Source organism: Pipistrellus hanaki (genome assembly GCF_964339955.1).
Source record: "Pipistrellus hanaki genome assembly, chromosome: 14".
Classification (NCBI taxonomy): Eukaryota; Metazoa; Chordata; class Mammalia; order Chiroptera; family Vespertilionidae; genus Pipistrellus; species Pipistrellus hanaki.
This window is the reverse complement of record NC_140516.1, coordinates 33,450,332-33,470,548: the sequence shown is the minus strand read 5'-3', so window position 1 is coordinate 33,470,548 and position 20,217 is coordinate 33,450,332. Positions and strand designations below refer to the sequence as shown.

The 20,217-nt window shown below is 59.4% G+C and overlaps 2 protein-coding genes across 2 annotated transcripts; both read right to left on the bottom strand.

The window, feature by feature from the left end:
• Positions 1–2,714: 2,714 nt before the first annotated feature.
• On the bottom strand, positions 2,715–6,530 carry CYP26A1 (cytochrome P450 family 26 subfamily A member 1). Its single transcript, XM_084904126.1, has 7 exons — positions 6,302–6,530; positions 5,893–6,117; positions 5,294–5,584; positions 5,038–5,199; positions 4,209–4,343; positions 3,516–3,668; positions 2,715–3,252 (listed from the first exon to the last, which is right to left on the bottom strand). The coding sequence occupies exons 1-7, from the start codon at positions 6,488–6,490 to the stop codon at positions 2,911–2,913; spliced, it is 1,497 nt and encodes a 498-aa protein (XP_084760252.1). The 5' UTR covers positions 6,491–6,530; the 3' UTR covers positions 2,715–2,910.
• A 4,873-nt stretch (positions 6,531–11,403) lies between these two features.
• CYP26C1 (cytochrome P450 family 26 subfamily C member 1) lies at positions 11,404–19,330 on the bottom strand (the record flags this gene model as incomplete). Its single annotated transcript, XM_084904376.1, has 6 exons — positions 11,404–11,784; positions 13,779–14,108; positions 15,905–16,060; positions 17,605–17,880; positions 18,411–18,635; positions 19,127–19,330. The coding sequence occupies 6 exons, from the start codon at positions 19,328–19,330 to the stop codon at positions 11,404–11,406; spliced, it is 1,572 nt and encodes a 523-aa protein (XP_084760502.1).
• Positions 19,331–20,217: the final 887 nt, after the last annotated feature.

Here is a 20,217-nt window from a genome sequence, read left to right as displayed (position 1 = left end):
AGTGAGAGCCACACAGGTCCGAGCACAGGCAGAGTGTGGGCAACACTGGAAACAGGAGCCAGCTGACTCGGGGCCCCAGTGGACAGGGGCTGAATGATGGTCCAGATCGACCCAGCCTGGGGCGACCCTCCCAGAGAGGCCAGGCAGCCTGGAGCAGACCTGAGGCTGAGGATTTGCTAAGCCCTAAGTGGTCTGTAGCCTCTCACTGTCTGGGAGAACAGCAGGCCCAGGGCCAGAATCTGTGGAAGTCAGATTTCGGGGACACTGGTGGGGGAAACCACTGGGGCCTGTGCTTGGCATAGAAGGGAGAAGCCCGCCCCCTTGTGGACCTCTGGGGGGCGGCAAGGTGCTAAAAGCACCCTGAAACCTCTTAGGAGATGAGAGATCTGGGGAAATCGCCAGTCCGGGTCACTGCTCCCATTTCACCAGTTGCCTCTGAAGGCCTGTAAGAGAATTGATCTAGGCTGTCACAGGGCAGGGGCCTGGTGGCAGGGGAGAGGAAGGGAAGTTAGGGGGCGGAGGCCCCTGGCTGTAGTTGTCCACAGCAAAGAGCTGGAGAGAAATCAGGCAGGTGTTATTAGCCCTTGAGAGAAAGAAAGGGTGGATGGGTGGGGAAGCAGCAGGCGGCCTGTCGTTGCTCTGCCACTTCCTGGTGGCCCCAGGCAAATCACAGTCCCACCTCCAAGGGCTCAGAGAGGTGGAGACTACAATCCCTCTGAATGCAAATTACAGACCTGGCTGAAGGCTGAAGGCGTTCTGGTGGCACCACACCCCTGACTGAAGATCAGGGGGTGAGAGGTGGCCAGCGCAAAGGGCATGTGCGAAGGGGAGGCAGAGGGCATCAACCTCACCAGCTTGGCCGACCCCCCCATCCCTGCCACGTGCCCTTCCATCCTGTGCCATGTCCCCTCTACCCCCACCCCGCCTCCCCCCTCCCTCCCGGAGCTCCTCAGAGTCCCTTTCCACTGTGGTCTCCCCGCCTTCCCAAACTTTGGGCAAGTCTAACTCTAGCACCATGACCTCCTCCCAAACACTTCTCCATGGGCGGAGGTGCCTGTGCCATAAAGCATGCTTGCCCCAGGGAGATGTGACCCAAGCCCATCGAATACACAATACGACAGCCACAGCCCACGGGCATTCATTCTGCCTCACGCTCTCCACTGCCTTGACTCAGCACTAAGCACGTTAACAGAGATTATATTTTTAACGTATTTTCGAAGGTGAATTCTGCAACGCTCTGTAATCAATGGGTGTAATTGGGCTTAATGTAGCCCTGAGAAATGCAAGCCGGAGCACTTTCCCCAAAGCTCTCCAGATAAAAAATAAAGCTGGATTTTAAAAATTGAATTATATGCTAAAATGGTTCAAATTTCTTTCTACTCTCTGCTTTTGAGGGACAGGCGGTCAGTTTGCTAAATCTACTCCTCCTGCCTTATTTTCAAAAAACGTTTTTGAAAGGCTGTTTTCTAGCGAACGAAAAAGCACTGAAACCCTTAACAACTGGCCTTGTATAAATTCTCGGAGATAATGTCCTCCAGCCACGGTGCTCCTGGCTGGAATGATCCATGGCGACTGCTGTCAGGGGAGGGGTCACCACTGCCCAGCACAGCCTCTGCTTTTTAAATAAAGGTATTTTAAAGTTATTATGGGCACTGTAAGTTCTGTAAACACCCCTTTAAAAAAATCAAAGGATTTCAACGAGAAGTACAATAGAAGTTCTACCTAAAACACTAAAGTCAGGTAAAACATGGAACTCTAATTGCAGACAGACCCTTTTCAGACACCTATTCAGACCACCCAGTTTCTGCAGCATTGCCAAATCCTAAAATTGCAATGAAAACTTTAAAGTCCAAGACCTACAAGCCATCAGAGGTTCAGTAAGCAGCGTGTGCCATTTCAAAACTGAGAATGTGCTTGCATAAGCAAGTCACCGGGGCTAACCTTTCTGGACGGAGTCTGGCCTTCAGCTCAGAACATGGCCGCGCCAGGGTCAGAAATGTGACAAAACTGTGCTTTCCCGGGGGTGAGCCAAGGTTCACAGGGTCATGACTGGGCCATTTTATCAGTCACGTCAGGCTCACACCCTATTGCCCAGCACAGATAAAAACTTTATCTGTCAGTTTGCTAAATCTGCTCCTCCTGCCTCATTTTCAATAAAGAAAACCTGGACCCACTTATCTGAACCAGAGGCTGGCCTTTCCCAATGCTGCTTTTATGGCAACTTCTGAGGAACGGAGGCACACCGGTGATTTTGGGTCTCGCTTTCATCAATAACTGGAGTGACTGGCCTTGTCTCACCTAAAACCTTGACTTCGGGAAACAGCTGCAGTGATGGGTCCCAACATGGAAACGTTATTCAACATAGAATTTGTGGCTGAAGGTGTTATATTGGATTATGGTTGTTCTCAAGAGTGTTATCCTTTCAAAGCCATCTTTCTCTAAAGTAAAACAATCCCCCTCCCCAATCTAAAATTATCTTAGATAGGGAAAGTCTCCTTTAGACTAACATGCACATCCACATATTTATTTTTCTAATAGCCCTTAAAAGAAAAAAACAGCAAAGTGCCTTCCTCACAGAAACTAGATATGCACAGATGACAAATAAAGCCACGTGTGTAGACATTTAGAAATCTGGTTAAATATTAAGTACAAATAGTAAACCAGTGAGTTCCCCCCACACACACACACACAAGAATCTCACATACAAGAACAAGCACCTTCAAATTTTACTTTATTTGGAAACTATACAAAATTCATTATTTTAATATTTAAAGACTGCGGTACTGTAGCAGCGACCCATAAATATTATAATATATATACATTTAGGAATTAAATAGAATCAACACGACACTATGTAAAAACTCATATATGTACATTTCCAATGAGTCCGAGGCCCAGGCGTTCCCGCCATCAGATTTCCCCCTGGAAGCGGGTGAACCTTGCAGGGAGATCGTCCACGGGGTACACGGTGGGACTGGTTTTCATGGTAGGAGGACCATTGAGAAGCCTCCAGTCACAATGCCTGGCCAGCTCCACTATAAATATTTTGAGGAGAATCTTTGCAAACTCCTTCCCTACGCAGGTCCTGAGGCCTCCTCCGAAGGGAATGAAGCTAAACCTGGATGCATCCTCCGGGTGTGGCAGCATGAATCGGTCAGGATTAAATTCCTCCTTGTTGGTGAAGACGTCGGCCACGTCATGCGTGTCACAGATGCTGTAGATAACATTCCAGCCCTTGGGAATCTGGTATCCCTGCAAGAGATGAGCAGATCCTGAAGGCTGGCAAACTGAAATCTGACATTCAACAATTAAAAGCTATCGCCAGATATCTTTGAAAGAGTTAAAAGGAAAGGTGGGAGGGAAAGACAGGCAGGCAGACAGTCAGGTTGCCGAAAGGTGCCTGCTTGGGGCAGGACACTGTAATCAAAAGCATGCAGGAATTTAAGCCAACGCGCAGGGGAGCAAGGGGAGATGAAACACTGCGACGAAAGGGGAGGAGAGAACTTGTAACTTACATTTAATTCAAAAGTCTTCAGGGCCACCCGAAAGCCCCCTGGAACTGGGGGGTTCAGTCGAAGGGTCTCTTTAATGACACACCCAATGTATTTAAGCTGTTCCAACGTTTCTATGTTTAGCTTGTTGTCTTGATTGCTCTTGCAAAGCAAATCCTATCAAAACAGCCAGGCAGAGGGGAACGGTTGTTTTGTGCTCCAATAACATCAGCTCAACAGACGCAAACAGGGCTTACGTGGAGACTAGACCCAAAGGGCCCCAGGTTGGGAGAGGGGAGGGGGAAACACTGAGCAGCCAGTGACCCTGTGCCTCCACCCCCTTGGCCCAAATCCACTGTCTATTTGCAATTCCAAGAGAATGTTGCTCACCAGTTAGAACCACCAAGCTTCTTCCCCACCCCCATCACCACCACCACCTGCTGCTATGACCCAGAAGCCCTCTAATTCGTGCCCTTGAACACACAAATCCAAGAAAGTGGAACCTGTCTGAAAATCTCCAAGGTTCTGCAAGAGGTGGCGACAGGGTAGGAATACAAGGTCAAATTCCTCCCTTCTTATTCACAAAGAGAATCCTTTCCCCACGGGATCACCCACCACGCTTTACAATACGAAGCAAAGCAGCACACTTACTCATGGGGGAGTTTGCTAGGGAGCAGCGGGACTTCTTAAAGTAATAAGAACCCCCAGAGCCCCTACCTTGCTCTTCAGCTCCTCTCGCACTTTCTGGAGAACATGAGGGTAGAGCCCCAGGTAAGTAATCAGAGAAGTGGCTGCGCTGGCGGTGGTTTCGTGTCCCCCAAAGAGGAGCTCGGTGGAAGATTGCTTTAGCGCCTGGAAGTGGAGGGAGACGAACGTTTGTATAGGTCTGCGTGTTCAGAGGGGGGAGTTACTCAGAACCAACTGAGGCTCTGGAGGGAAGAGGAGAAGGGCTAAGTTTTGCTGACAGAAAGTCAAGGACGCAACATAGAAAAGAAAAGAAAAGAAAAGAAAAGAAAAGAAAAGAAAAGAAAAGAAAAGAAAAGAAAAGAAGAGAGAGAGAGAGAGAGAGAGAGAGAGAGAGAGAGAGAGAGGAAGGAAGGAAGGAAGGAAGGAAGGAAGGAAGGAAGGAAGGAAGGAAGGAAGGAAGGAAGGAAGGAAGGAAGGAAGGAAGGAAGAAAGAAAATGCAACGTCCCATTAGTTTAGCTGAAGCAGGAAAGCCAGTAAAATCCCACTCTACAGGGAACTCTTGCATTAAAGCCTCAATTGTATTAAACTCGCCTAAGATTCTTTATTTACATTTGGCAAATTCCTAGGCTCCTTTTCCCACCTGGAAGAAGGGTTAGGGGATGCTCCCTGTTCCTCTCCTACTGAGCATCTCAACTTCCCCTATCCCATTGCGGAGGGGGGTGGGGGGGTGGGGGTCTGTGAAGGCTGCCCCGTCCGGGAAGCTGGGCCCCCCAGGCCAGCGCTTTGGGGGTCCCAGGGATCGCACTAGGAAAACCAGGAGCCCACACTCCGCAATGCTCCGGAAAGACATCCACTCACCTGCATGTCCAGCCTCTCTCCTCGCTCCCACGAGTGCTCGATCAGCAGCTGCAGCGCGTCTTTGCAGCCCGCGCCGCCGGCCCCGGACGCCCGCAGCCCGCGGATCTTGGCGCGGATGTTCTCCTCGATGCGCGCGTGGATGAGATTCCGCGCCTTCAGGCCCTGCGCGCAGAGGGCAGGGCGCGCGGCGGTGAGCGGGGCCGGGCGCCCGCACCCCCTTCCTTCCCCAACCCCGCGCCCCGCACGCCGCCCTTACCCGGTACAGCCCGCTGAAGGGCACGTCGATGGGCAGTGAGAAGAGGTTGCGGGTCATTTCCTCGAAGGCCTCCACGAGCTGCCGCTCGGCGTCCCCGCCGCTGGCCAGGCGGGCCTCGCAGCCCAGCAGGATCCGCATGGCGATGCGGAACATGAGGCGCTTCACCTGCGGGTAGACCAGGAGGCCGCGCTCGCCGCAGCGCAGCCACTGCTCCAGGCAGTCGCCTACCTCCTCGGCGATCACCGGCACGTAGCACTGCAGCGCCTCCCGGCTGAAGGCCTGCATGATGACCTGCGCCCCAAGGAGCGGGAAGAAAATATTAAAACTTGGTCCCGTTTTTCTCATCTTCCGGGGACCCCTTCCAGACACCCCAGCTCCGCCAGACCCAAGGCGCTTCCTGGCTGGGAAAGCTAGACTGGGCTGGAGAGGGTCCTAGCCGACGCCTCCCCGCAGCTAGCTTTCTCCCAGCACCTCACCTCGGGTCCCTCCGGCGACTGGGGTCCCCCACCGACGCCTGGGGTCCCCCTCCGGCCACTGGGGTCCCCCTCCGGCGCCCGGGGTCCCCTTTCCAGAGAGCCTGCCTTCACCTCCGCCCTCACCTTCTTGCGCTGCTTGTGCGAGGAGTCGTGCAGGTTGGAGAGGCAGCCGGAGCCCAGGATGGTGCGCACCGACGCGGGCCAGTGCACCGACACCAGCCGGTGCTCCCCGAGCAGGATGCGCCGCACGTTGTCCGCGCCCATCACCCGCACCGTGGGCCGCCCGAACAGATGCGTCTTGTAGATGAAGCCGTATTTCCTGCGCTTCATCTGCAGGAACTTCCTCCGCTGCAAAAGGGAAGCAAAGCGGCGGAGAGGCGGGCGTGAGGGGGCGCCGGGGAGCTCCGCGCCTCGGATCCGAGCCGCGGGCAAGTCCTCCCGTGGTGGGGCGCTTTGCCCGGGGGCTGCGGGTGGGAAGCCCCGGAGCCGAGTCCCGGAGGATCGTCCCGTCCCGTCCCCAGGCTCCCTTTACCTGCAGCACCATCTGCAGCGTCTCCCCGAAGAAAGGGAAGCCCATGGTGCCGGGGGGCAGGGGGAGGGCGCAGCTGCGGTCGCGGCTGCTCACACAGTACAGGTCCCAGAGCTTGAGCGCCGCCAGGAAGAGCAGCAGCGGCAGCGCGAAGGTGCAGAGCGCGCCGGCCAGGAGCGCCGGGGGCCCCATCGCGCCCGCCGCCGCCCGCGCCACCTGCCGCCGCCGCCAGCGCGCCCGCCCCGCTTTATAGGCGGCCCAGGTCGCTGCCCACGTTACCTTGGTCGGACAAATTAGTTCACCCAAAGTTCATCTTTAATTGCGGATTGGCTCCTCCCCCCCGCCAGGCGCTGCCCAAAAATCTTTAACCGTTTGTTCCGCGCGGAGGCGGAGGCGGCGCGGCGGCGGCTGCCCCCGGATCGTGTGCCTCCTGGGGGGCGCGGACCTCGGGGCAGCCCGCCGCCCCTCCCCCCCATCCTGCATCCGAGGTGTGTGTGGGGCTCCGAGGTGGCTACGGGCGCCGACCGGAGCTCCCCCGAGCTCGGGGAGCGTGAACTCCAGCGCTGGCTTCCAGGCAGTCTCTGGAAGCCCTCCTGTCGGGTCGACGGGCGGTCCCAGAACAGCGCTGCCCTCCCTTGATTTTTCCAATGACGGGCGCCGTGTGGGCTCCCTCCCACCTGCTCGGGAAGCGAAGGGAAGTGCGTGCAGGGATCGTCAAGCTGCTGCATCCCACCGATGGGGAAACTGAGGCCCAGAAGCCGAGCAAAACGGGGGCTTCCCCACTCTTTGGGAAGATCCGGCCAGGACCCCTGGGAGAGCCTGCGGGGGTGGGGGGGGGAGATCAGGCAGGATCCCGGATCCCAGTTACCCAACCCCCCTCCCAAGGGGAGTCCTGTAGGGCCAACGTAAGGGTACCAGACAGCCTCTGATCCCCTCGGGTGCAAATCTGCACAGTCAGCCCCAACCCTGGGAGACCGCAGGGGCGATTCCTCCGTGGCTCGGCGACCGGCCGGATTCCAATAACCCGAGGCGTGCAGCCCCAGCCGGGCAGAGGGGAGTGGGGGCTGTAGCTCCAGCAGGATAACGAGACGGAGCCAGTGGAAGGAAAGCCCAGGGGTCTGGACCCGAGTCCTGGCTCCATCTCGCGCTGCATCCCTTTGGGCAAGTCACCGCACACCCCTGCGCCCGCTCCTCCTCCTCCGCAATTTGGAAGCGGTCACTCCCGACCGCTCCACACCTCACCTCGGGGCAGTTTGTGACTTTCCAGGGGGGACTTTCAATTGCAAATACTGTTTCCATCCAGCTCCAGGCACGCTGGGCTGGCTGGCTACACAGGATACCGGCGTGGCCTGGGCTACCGTCCCTGGAGCCTTCCTTGGCTCTTAGGGCTCCTACCCTGCCCAGAGCCACCGGCCGGGTGAGGTGGGCACTCTGCAGGCCGCCGCCGCCGGCGGGAGTGTTGGAATCCCAGCCGGGGAGCATGTCTGCTGGCCTTGGCCCAGATACCTCGGTGACCAGAACCCGGACCCTGCAGGGAGTGCACGTGCGACCCCCTGTCTCCACCGGGCCAGGCGGGGCCGCGCGCTCCGGTGGTTTGGGAACGGAGCGCACCCAGCCAGGACCGAAAACAACAGAGAATAACGTGCGTTTGTTTAAAACGGAGCATCGGCTCTCCAACGAGAGAAGCATCTCAGGCAGGTGAGAAACTTTATTTTGTGAGAGCTGATCCATCCGTGCCCCTCCCGCGGCGGTCCCCGCAGCCAGCGGGACCAGAACCCATCCGCGGACTCAGGGGACCGCACCGACCCCGCCGCGCCCCGAGCGCGGGTCGCCACGTGTTTGGAAGCGTCGGCGGCGCTTCCCCATCCCCGTCACCCTGCCTGGCATTTCAGAAGCTCCAGAAAAGGGCCTCTCCCGCTGTCATGTCTCCTAACAATCTGGCTACTGTCACTGGGGCGCCAGCCAACTCCTGGGCTCCTGCAGAAACTGAGATTTCTAGCGGCGGCGACGCTCGGACATCTCGGGGCCGCCCCTTTCTGAGCGGTGTCTGCGGCCGCTGGCGAGCGAGCGGGGGCGTGACCAGGGGCCGGTCCCAATCCCCAGGCCTGACCCGCCTGTGACCCTGCAGGCCGGACCGTGACATCCCAGTGAACTCTGCCTGCGGGGGCCGCCTCGCCAAGTTCAGCCAGCGCCCGGGTCACGAGATGAGCAGAGCCTCCGGGCTGGACATTGCCACAGGGGCAGGGGCGTGCTTTCACCTATCTGCCCATCCAGAGCCCTGGGGGCGTGCGGCAGGAAGGATTCAATGGGAGAGTGAAGATCGGATAGTTCAACAACATCTTGAAGCGGGGATGGGCTCAATACATCGCCAGCCCACTAAGAACTTTGATCTAGAAACCTTGAAACCTTGCCAAGGTTTCTTGGGTGGCAGCGGGGCGGAGAGAGGGGGGGGGGCGGGGAATGGGTTACTGGAAAACAAAATGTTTCCAAATTGTTTATAAAAGTCTCCCTGTGGCTGGGGGTTGGGGTGGGGGCGGAGAGTCGTTTTTTGCTGGGGGAAGGGAGTCCTGGAGCTAGGGCAGCTGAAGCACCCCTCTTCTCCCTCAACCCCTGCTTCCCATCTCTGAGCATTCTGTCCGGGCTCAGGGTTCTACACCTGCAGTCCCCTCTGCCTGGGGACCCCTCTTCCAGGTCACCCCTGGCTGGTTCCTTGCAGAGCCCAGTGGCCTCTCCTGAGAGAAGCCTTCCTGGCCCGCCCTGATGAGTGTAGCCCATCAGCATCACAGGCCTGATTTTCCCGCCAGCACTTATCACCCTGGGACACAGTCTTGCTCTTTTGTTTGTTAGTTTATTCACTGTCCACTTCCTTCGTGGGCATTTCTGTCCAGGAGGCGCAAGGACCATGTCTGCTCCTTCCTCAGGGAAACTAGAGCTACTGAAAATGATGGGTTGATGGAAAACTAGAGTAAGAGTGGAGCTGCCCCCTACAGGGGCTTGTCGTTAGTGCAGAATCCAGAGCAGGTAAACCAGGTCTCTTGGCACCAATTACAAGGTCAGGTCAGAGGCTCCTGAGGACCCCCTGCCCCATATTTCTCTTTTCTCCCCAAATCAGAATCAACCCCCAAACCTGGTCCTCCTGCCACCTCACCCTGGTGGGGCTTCTCAGGCCCCGCTGTTGTCTCTGCAGCCTCTGAGCACCCTGAGGGCAGGCCTCGGTCGGTCTCTGCACGCTTGCTGGCTCTGGCGCCTGCAGAGCCCATGGCCTGATGCTGCCGGCCGGTGGTCAGCAGTGGGTGATGAATTGCCCTGAATGGGGTGATGGTGGTGTCAGCCTGGCTCGGGAAGGCCCACTGCACTCTTGAGCTACTGGCCCTGCTCACGCCTGCCTGCCGCTTCCCCCTTTCCTCCTGGCCCAGGGATCCACCTTAAGCATAAGGTCAGGAGGGCACCAGCTTCCTTCTGGTTCACTAAGGGGTCAGCTGGGGCCCCAGAGGCAACTTTCCTGCCTCACCCACCCCGTCCAGGGCCAGCTGCCCCCGCCTGTCTGAAGATGGGGGCAGATTGAGGCTGTTGGGAATGAAGACACTGGAGGCTCTTGGGTTTGATTTAAATGCTGATAGGAACCCTGTGCTGGGAAGGTCCAGAGGGAGAAAGTGATTAAGCCAACTAGGGAGCACTGAAAGGACCGGAGGGCCGAGTTCTACCTCCATGGTGGCCACAGGCTCAGAAGCTGAAGGGGGTAAGAGGGAGAGCTCTGTGTGTGTGTGTGTGTGTGTGTGTGTGTGTGTGTGTCAGAGAGAGAGAGAGAGAGAGAGAGAGAGAGAGAGAGAGAGAGAGAGAGAGAGAGAGAGAAAGGGATGGGTAAAGGAAAGCACTGGTCAGCAGTCCAGAGCCCATTGCTGGCTTCTTAAGGGGTCTTTTGCCTCAGTTTCTCCTCTGTAATAAAGGAGGTGGAGGTGGTTTGGCCTGCGAACTGAAAGGTCCCAGGTTCCATTCTGGTCAAGGGCACATGCCTGGGTTGCAGGCTCGATCCCTTCATCCCTAGGATGAAGATTGGATGTAAGAGGCAGCCAATCAATGATTTTTTTTCCCCTCATCATTGATGTTGCTATCTTTCCCTCCTTCTCTGAAATCAATAAAAAAATATTTAAAGAACAAACACTCAAAAGGAGGTGGAAGTACTGACCCTGCAGCCATCTATCATGGAGCTAACTGGCAGCCCAGCTCCTGGGGCATCCTATGCTCTGTCTGCAGTCTTGGCCCCAGGCTGCCGCAGATCCAGTCCCCTCTCTGGGTGTATGCTGGGATGGGTCATTGGGGGCGGGGGGCGGGGGGTGTCCCCCACCCTCTACTCCATACCTTCCCACAGGGAGTGGCTAGCTGCCCTGCTAAGCCCTAGCCTCCTCCCTCAAATGCTACCAGGAAACTATTACTTGGCCTTCCTGTTTTGGGTACAAATATCCTAAACCTGAGTGTCTCCACCTCCCGGGAAAATAATCCAGCCTTAAGAGAATGGATGTGCCTGTTCTCCCTTATAAATGGGGAGATTAAACAAGTGATTGAAGGAGGAATTTTTCTCTTAAGAAGTCGCCAGCAGAATCCGGTGGTGTTGAGCCCTTTGGAGCCCTGGAAACACCGGCAGCGTGGCCATGGCTGCCTGGGTGTCTTCCCCTGGCCCTACGCCAGGGAGTCCCCGCTTCTGCCCCAGGGTGGCAGGTCCAGCCGTGCGCGCCCAGTCTCTGGCTCGGTCCACCAGGCGGCCCCACGATCCAATCACCCTCCCAGGTGTGGCACCGAAAGGTGAGACCCAGTAGCTCCCATGGAAATCTGTTCCTTCCATCCCTGCCTCGGGGTCCTGGGAAGGGCTTAAGAAGCTCTGCCCACGACCTGTCCTCCCTAGGGGAGGGAGGCGGAAAGTGCCCGAGGTCTGGCAGAGATGGAGCACCAGAGACACCTCCTCGCGTGCATGGGCCGCCTCCGGTGCTGTGGCTCGCGCTCGCCCTCCCTGAGTCCCGCACAGAGCCTCGTGCGGCGGCCGTTCGTTGAACGCGTCAAGGGCGCACGACCTGGCACCGGGGAAGCGCAGATGGGTGTCGCCAAACCAATCAGCGGCAGAGCCCATCTCCCACTGCCGCCTGCGCGAGCGGGTGGAAGAAGAGGCGCAGCCCGTCCACCGGGTGCACGATGGGCACCGTCTGCATGGCGGGGAAGGCCGGCGTGGCCAGCTCCCAGCGCGCCGTGCGCACCAGCTCCACCGCCAGCAGCTGCAGCACCGCCCGCGCCAGCTCCTGCCCCAGGCAGCTGCGCGCGCCGCCGCCGAACGGGATGTAGTGGAAGCGGCCCGCCGCGCCCCGCGCCCCCTCCTCGCCCTGGGCGCCGAAGCGCTCGGGGTCGAACCCCTCGGGCGGGCTGCGGTACACCGCGGCCGTCTCGTGCGTGTCCCGGATGCTGTACATCACGCTCCAGCCCTTGGGAATCTGGTAGCCCTGCGGGGAGAGGAGACCTGCCTGACCACGAGGCACCAGGAAACCCGGCCTGAATCGACCCTCCACCCCGGGGCATCACACGGAATTTTCACAACGAGCAGGAGCTTGGTTCTAGCCCAGAAGCTAGGAGACCGTTATGTGTTCCAACCACGGGGCCTTCTCTGGTGAGCTGTGACCTTGGGCTAGCTTTTCAACCTCTCCCGAGTCTCAATTTCTTAATTGTACAATAAGAACAAAAATGCCCATTCTGTTGTGAGGATAAAATACACGGGTTTGGCATATATATATATATTGGGGGGTCAGCAGAAGTGATCTGTTGTTATGTTTCAATGTTTTGTTTTTGTTTTTCTCTTTCTTCCAATATTAGATCAGGAAATCTAAATCCTAGTCCTGTACCTACCTGGCCTGGAACAATGCAAATGACAGGGACCCCCATTTCTCTATGATCTGCTCGATTATAGTGCTCTTCTTCGCACTGAACTAAAAAGCGCCTCTCTGTCCTTCCATCCATCAGCTGAACAATGATGATGTTCAGGTCTGGTAGTTACTCTTTAAAAGTGTGCACATGAGAGTTAAACTGGAGAGTCCTTAACATGTTGGAAACAGCTTTCCTGGTCCCTGTGTGCACCTCTGGCCTTCACACCTGTTCCGCCTTTTGACACGCCTTTCTGGCAGGGTAAGTCCACTCTCCCGCTTCCCTCGCCCGGACAGGCTCCAGATGTCTACGAGGAGGTGCTCAGACAGGCAGGGAGAACTCTTAGCAGCATGGAGGGGTGGCTTAGACCCCTGAGCTCTGCTCACCTGGGGGCCTGTGTTCCTCTCCCCATTCCCCTGTGGTCAGGGCACCCCAACACCTGCAGAATGAAGCCTGAATTCCAAGATGCAGCATCCAAGATCCCCCTAACCCACCCACATTTGTGGGGGGCTGTCCTCTCTCTGGGGTGTGCTGTCTCCATCCTAACCCTTTACTTCTCCAGCTCAGATCCCAACCCTCCAACATGTTTTGTGGTCATCCAGGACTCAAGATCACTCTCTTCCTCACACCACCTTTGGGATGGGGTGTCTGTCAGCAGACTCCCTTTCTCTCCATGACAATCTCGAGGGCAGAATCCCAGTCCCCCTGGTGCCCTGGATTCCTGGTTTGCCATGCACCAGGGACGGTTTAAAGGAAGGGTCGGGAAAGGAGGTGCCCATTCTGCCTGCAGCCTCCCGGGGACTGAACTGGGGAAGGGGCTGCAGCCACAGCTGGATCTGACCACAGAGGCTCCACTCCTGGATGCTGCCACTGTGCGGGGCGCAGCCCTGCCCACCTGGGGTGTGGGAGCGGGAAGAGATCAAGACAGCTTCCTTCCAGAGAGGAACCGGAAGCCTGGAGTGGGGTGGAAGGTGCCCAAGGTCTTGCAGAGATGGAGCCAGGACTGGACTTTTAACTTCTTGCCCAGCCCAGGCCGGCCTGATCAGACCATTAGGAGATGCCAATCCATACTTCCACTGTCCTGTAATTCTGGGATCTGGCTTTGGCAGAGCCCTGGACAGGTGACAATGATGGCTCCTTAATCTGGTGAGGGGGTCAGAGGGGTGCGGTGAGGGACATGTGAGTTGCCGTATGGGACATTGTGTGTGTGTGGAGGGGGGGGGGAGGGTCTCTTTGTTCTCCACCCAGATCCACTGGCTAAGGGGGGTGGGGAGGGGCGGGTGCTGAGCGGAGAAAACTTTTTATTGTCAGACTCGGCTCTAATTTAGTTGACAGGCCCACACAGCTGCTAAAAGCAGAGTATATGGGTCCCTAACCTGTGGCCTCGCCAGGCGCTAGGCTTGCGCCCCTCAAACGTGGATCTGGGGGGAAATGGAACAGAGCTCAGCCCTCTTCACAGGCAGGAAAGTGGAAGGTCTGAGAGGGGAAGGGTAGACCTGGGCGGCCTAATTTCCCCACCACCACCCGCCCCAGCACCGAAGCAGCGGCAGGGGGCGGGGAGGGGGAGGGGCTCACTTACGTCCAGCTCAAAGGTGCGCAGCGCGGTGCGGTAGCCCCCGGACACGGGCGGCAGGAGGCGCAGCACCTCCTTGACCACGCAGTCCACGTAGGGCAGGGCGCCCAGCGCGGCCAGGCTGAGGTCGGGCACGCAGCCACAGTCCGGCCCGCGCCCCGCGCCGGCCCCCGCGGCGCCCGGCCCGCAGCCGCACGCGCGCCCCAGCCCCTGCGCCTCCAGCTCCTGCTGGATCTTGGCGATGGCCGCCGGGTGCTGCAGCAGCAGCAGGACCAGGGACGTGCTGGCGCTGGCGGTGGTGAAGAAGGCTGCGAAGAGGAGCTCCACCGCTGACTCCTGCAAGAGGACACCCGGGGTGCTGAGTCTCCGTCGGCGGGCCCCGCCCTGGCATCGGGCGAGGCGTGGAGCCCACACTGGCTTTTGCGCAAAACCAGGGCGCTGGGACGTGCTGCTGTGGCAGCTACGTGCGTGCGAGGGTCGGGGAGTCGATCCCTTCTGCCACTGGGGAAGCCACAGCAGCCACTGGCAAAGCCAGGATCTCTCCACTTGCCTTGGAGGGTTCCCAGAGAGAATGCTAGGAACTTATTCCCTGTGCCGTTCTTAGTGCTTTGAGTATATTAGTTCATCCCATTCTCCCCTCTCCTCATACCCCCTCCCCACCGCCTGCCCTCTTCTCCGCTTGGAAAGGTCCCTGCAGCCAGTAGTCCCAGTTTTAGGACTCGGAGCCCAGTGCTCTTAGCCCTGTGGGTGCTGCCTATGGCCCAGCTGGGGCTCCTGTAAGGACTGCAGTGGAACTGGGGGAGGCGCCTGCAGCAGCAGCAGCAGCAGCCCCGCACCAAAGCGGGCATGGTGGTGTCTTCCTCCTGCTCAGGGGAGCGGTCCAGGGAGGGACCACCTCTCTCCCGGGCCTGCACTGCCCAGGAAAACAGGAGGGGCCTGCGGGTTCATCCTCCAGGCCTGGCCCTCGCTGCCCGCCTTCCCCTCCCCGCTCCCTGCCTGCCTTCCTCCTGGCAGCACGCACAGTGTGCTTCTTCCCTGATCTGTGCGATCCTAAGATGAAGGTGGACTCCAGCCCTCCTGCCCCTCGGGGGTCAGGGCTGCGTGTCAATCACTGCTAACTCCCCTGTCCCTGCAAAAGCCTGATACCAACCGGCTAGGTACATACTATTTGTGGAATGACTGACTCAGTCCAAGGCTCGCTGTCGGCCCTGAGCAGGACGGAGAGGCAGGACAGAGACCTTGAAGCCCCAGCCTCTTCCCTGGACAGGCCTCGCCTGGCTCACCTGCCCTGAGTCCCAGACCAGAACGGAAGATCCTGGCAGAGGCCCCGGGTTTCTTCCAGAGAAGCTGGGATGCCTCCTCCCCATCCTGGTCAGGAGTGGGACCATCACTCCTTTCCCCACTCTCCCCTTCCCTGCCCGGAACTGTCCCTCCCCCAGGGCTCCAGAGCCCAGTGCACATCTACTTCCGACACCCTGGCTCCTCCAGACTTCCCAGCCACCAGGAGTCAGGGTGGAGGGTATCAGCCCCATTTTCAGAGCAGAAACTTAAGGCCCTGCCACACTTTGAGGCTGGAGGGAGCGGCAGCTGAGCCCCAGAGGACGGATGCGAGTTGCTTTCAGAAGGGCTGAGGTGTTTCCATTTCTATCTGCCTCCTGCTCCCCGACCTCCCCACTCTTTGGGGGGGGGGGCTGTCAAGTATATCTTAGGGGCCATTCCCCCACCTCCACCGCCCACGCACTGTATGGGTACATCCAATTCACCCAGAGGCCATGCAAAGCAGGTAGAAGTGTCAGGTGCCGAGGTGCCTTATGGGAAGAGAGTACTGGATTGGGGCTCCCAGGAGGATGTGCAGTTGGACCCTGAGCCCTTGGGATTTGTGGGGAAAAGGAGGGAAGAGGGCTTCATGGTCAGGGGGACAGCAGAGGTAAAGGTAGGGAGAGACAGAGAAAGGGGAGGGAAGTGTTTGTGTCCAGAAGAGCCTAAGACTCAAGGCTTCAAGGCTCCTACTGAGAGTGGGTATGGCTGAGCCATGGCTGGAAGCCTGGTCCTTTCCCCCTCACCCTGGGGCTTAAAGTGGAGTCACACCCTCTAGGGCTGCCAGAGGGGAGGAGAGACCGCGCCCCGCCTACCTTCAGCTCCTGCACTGAGAGCTCCTGGCCCAGCTCCCTCGCGCTGTGGATAATCATGGCCAGGGCATCGCCGGGCTCCCCAGCCACGTCCTCACGGAGCTTCTCGGCAATGGCCTCCTCCAGGTGCCGATGCAGCTGGTCCCTCGCCCGGATGCCCTGATGGGCAGGGAGAGAGGGAGGTGGGGCAGGAAGGCTGAGGGGGGCCAGGCCTGGGCACCTCCTCCCCACCCCCAACATCTTCCCAAGGCTGCTCTGACTCTGCTGAGTTCCTAATGTTACATGAACCAGCTTAGTTTCATGAAGGTGCTTAATAAATGCTCAAAGGTTGTCTGTCCACTTTTCCAATACATCCTTCTCCCCTGTTTATAACAGGTTCTTTGGTCCTTATGGGATGATGTCGAAGCTCAGAGGGGTCAAGCAATTGCCTAGAGGGGTCAGTGCCCACTCTTGGCACAAAGATGTGGCGGTGGAACCAGCCCACTGCCTTCCCCCTGCATGGGTAGGGACTGTGGGCACCAGTACAGAGAGCAAAGGACAGACACTCAATGCACCCAGAAAAGCTCTTGCTTAGAGGACACGATGGACGTTTTAAGCATCAGCCTCTGTAAGGGGATAGGCAAGAGGGCCAGGGTGTCCCTTCAGAGCTCAGGGAGCAAGCACAGCAAACGCATTGGAGCGCCTGAGCTTTGTAGTTAGACTAGACCAGGTTCAAATCCTGCCCCTCTCTGCCCCTCTCCTAGCTGTGTGATCTTGGGTACATTATTTCACCTGTCCAGGCTTCCGTTTCTTCACTAACAGAATGTGAACAACGCTTTGCAGGCTGAGAGGATTAAATCAGGAAGTGTATCCAAGGTGATCAGCCAGTATAATGCTCCTTTCTACATAACTATTATTTTTATCCGGGTGACTGAAAACCGCTGCATTGGCACGGTCCGAAGCCTCGGCTCAGAGAGAAGGGAAAGGCGGCGGGATGGGGCTTCCTAGCTGCTCCCTGGGCCTGGCCCTTCGCTCTGAAGTCTGAAGAGGCCGCGGTTCTCTAATCCGGAAACGAGCGGGCCCCCGGGCCGCCGGCACCCCTCTCCAACCCCGGCTGGCGCCCGGCTGGGCCCTGGGCGTGTCTGCGGCCCATCCGTTCCGCAGCGCAGACATCGGGGCTTCTAAAGGGGGTTGGAGGCCGGGCCCGGAGGCGCCGCGCTGGGGAGGGGCTTGGTCCCCTGGCCAAGCGCCTGCCTCCGAATATCCAAAGGGAGGCCCCGCGGCTGGCGGCTGGGGCTGGAGCACGGCCCATCTGGCGTGGCTCAGAGAGGCTGTGTGGCCGCCGCGGGTCACACAGCGAGCCGGGGCGGATAGAAGGCACCGCCACACCACGCTACCTCCCCTTCCTGGGCTGCGCCTCGGTCCCTAAACGGAAGTAACCTGTGGCCAAAACCGGTTTGGCTCAGTGGATAGAGCGTCGGTCTGGGGACTGAACGGTCCCAGGTTCGATTCCGGTCAAGGGCATGTACCTTGGTTGCGGGCACATCCCCAGTAGGGAATGTGCAGGAGGCGGCTGGTCGATGATTCTCTCTCATCGATGTTTCTAACTCTCCATCCCTCTCTCTTCCTCTCTAATAAATCAATAAAATATATTAAAAAACGAAGTGACCTGCGGGGGCGTCTAGGGAGCCCCAAGAGGAGGGCCGGGGGCTGGGCGGCAGTACCTTGCGCAGGCCGCTGAAGGGCACATCCAAGGGCAGCGAGAAGAGGTTCTCCACAAACTGCTCGAAGGTCCGGGACAGCTCGGCGCACTGCGCCTCGTCCAGCCGCAGCCCCAGCAGGATGCGCGCGGCCATGCGGAAGGTCAGGGCTTTGGCGGCGTCGTAGACGGCCACGGGCCGGCGGGCCGCGCACCAGGCGCGCACCTCGCGCCGCAGCGCCCCCTGCAGGCGCGGCACGTAGCGCTCCAGCGCCGCTCGGCTGAACACGCGAGCCAGAACCTGCCGGGAGCGCGAGGGGTGGGTGAGCCCCGGCCGCGCATGGGCTGGCCTCCTCTGCTCGGCTCGGCAATCGCAGAGGAGCCAAAACGCCCATTGGGGACCTTCCTCTTCTAAGTGGCCCGGCCCTACACGTGATGGCTTTTGCTCTCCCCATTCCCTCTAGTTCTTTTCTGATGTACAGTCCCCCCACCCCCACCCCCACCAAATGTATCCAGGCTCTCCCCCCCCCCCCCCAGCTCCCTCCAGCTGCCTCTCCCTCGAGGAAGTCGTCCCCAGCTCCTCTCCAAGGCTGTTTCCAGCGCTTCTGGGAGCTCTGTTACAGAAGATCGGAGGTGAAAGGACCTCTAAGTCCCAGTATTGGCCTTAAAAACCGAAGTCGGAGAAGGTGAGGCACTGGTCCGAGGCCACCCACTGATTGGCCAGAGGTTCCGGCCAGATTCGTAGTGTACCCCTAACCATGAGTCCGGGCCTCGCCCACGGCAGGTGCCGAGGCACCCACCGCGGGTCTGAGGTTTCCGGTGTTGGCTCACCTGGCGCCGCCGCCGGTGCGGCTCGCCCACCGCGCCCAGCAGCGTGTGCGAGCCCAGCAGGATGTGCGCGCTCTGCGGCCACTGGCTGCGCACCAGGCGGTGCTCGCCCAGCAGGATGGTGCGCACGTTCTCGGCGCCGCTCACGCGGACCACCGGCCGGCCCAGCAGGTGCGTCTTGAACACCGTCCCGTAGCGCTCCCGGCGGGCGCTGTGGAAGCGCGAGCCCTGTGGCGGGCGCGGCGGAGAGGAGAGGGCTGGGGCCGCGGGGGACCTGGCCCACACCTCCCCTCCGCCCCTGGGCAACAAACCCCTGCTTTTTTAAAGTCTCAGAGGGGCCTCGCGACTCCCCTATAGGAGCTTAGATGGCCCTGCACCCATGGGTGAAATGAGGGAAGAAGTTAGAACGGGGACGGTCAACACCCAAGGGGTCCTGGCTGAGATGCCCCTGACTCCTGATTCTCAGCTTGCAGTTCCTAGGTGGCATGCCCCTCTGGCTCCTTCCTAGAGCCCTTCTCTTCACCCCCACGATGTGCTGGGAAGAGTTTAAGTGGCGTGATGGCAGTCCTTTCGAGGGAGCAGCTGGGCTGGCCAAAGGCGAGGGCGATGGATGCTCAGTGGGCAACGGGAAAGACAGGCCACGAACCCTGGGAGCACTGAGAGCGAGGAGGGCTCGGTGGGAGCCAGGGTTCGAGAAGGGGCCATCTCGGGCTGCTCACCTGAACTAGCCAGTGCAGCGTCTCGCCGAAGAAGGGCCAGCCCATGGAGCCCTTGGGCAGGGGCAGGGCGGAGGCGCGGTCCCGGCTCAGCATCCAGCGGAGGGTCCAGAGGAGCTGGGCCAGGCCGAGCAGGAGGCCGGCGCACAGGAGAGCGGTGCCCGCCGCGCCCAGCACGGACAGGCAGCTCAGAGCGCAGGGGAGCATGGCGAGCACGCAGGGTGCCAGGCAGCTCTGGGCGCAGGGGCGCAGGAGCCGGGCGCAGGCAGCGCGCAGAGCTCACCAGTTCTGCCCGGAAAGGTCCTGTGGCTTGGGGGCCAAGACTGAGAGCTACAACCTGGGACCAGGATGTCGCTCTCAGAGCAGACCGGCAGTGTCAGGCGGCAGTGACCACACGCCTTAGGGAACGTGCCTCCCCGGGGCCCGCACACTGGGGATTTCTCCTCTCGGAGGGGATGCTGGCCGCTTTGGACCGCGCGCGCCTGGCATCTGCGGGCACCTCCCACCTCCTCCGGGGCCTGGACTGCCTCCTCTGGCAGAAACAGCAAGGGGCGAGCAGAGAGGGGAGCAACTCACCGGCGCTGCCAGCCTGGGCTTCAGTCACCGGGGCTGTGGGCCCCCGCCCCCTCCCCCGGTCTGTTGACTCCTCTCGGCCCACCCGGCACAGTTATATAGACCCCTCCCCACGGACCGATCCGGAGGCACCGAAGTGACGCGCCGTGCATATTTAAAGCGCTCTGCGCAGGGCACTGATTGGAGGCGGTGGGCTGGGGGGGCGGGGGGGGCTCGCCGAGGGCCCAGGGGCGAGGGGCAGGGCGGGGCGGGCGGCTGCAGCGGGACCGCGGAGGGACCGGCAGGAACAGTCGGGCGGGGTCTCTGGTTCGAGCCAGAACTTGCCGGCGGGAGCTCCGCGGTGGGCAAACCGCGAGCACTGAGCTACGGCGCGCGAGCTCTCTCCCTGGGGTCCGCACCGTCGAGCTTCTGAGTCCCCTTCCCCTCCCAGTGCTCACAGCTGAGGTCGGGGTTTCTCCCATTTGCTCAGTTTCCCTTTCGGAGGGGAAATTGCGGGCTTCGACGCCATCAGAGGCTTCGCA

Coding starts and splice junctions, on each gene's coding strand:
- CYP26A1 (XM_084904126.1), bottom strand. CDS start 6,490: ATGGGGCCCCCGGCGCTCCTGGCCGGCGCGCTCTGCACCTTCGCGCTG. Junction 6,118..6,301: donor CGCTGCAGATGGTGCTGCAG/GTAAAGGGAGCC, acceptor TCCCTTTTGCAG/CGGAGGAAGTTCCTGCAGAT. Junction 3,669..4,208: donor GAGAGGAGCTGAAGAGCAAG/GTAGGGGCTCTG, acceptor CTGTTTTGATAG/GATTTGCTTTGCAAGAGCAA.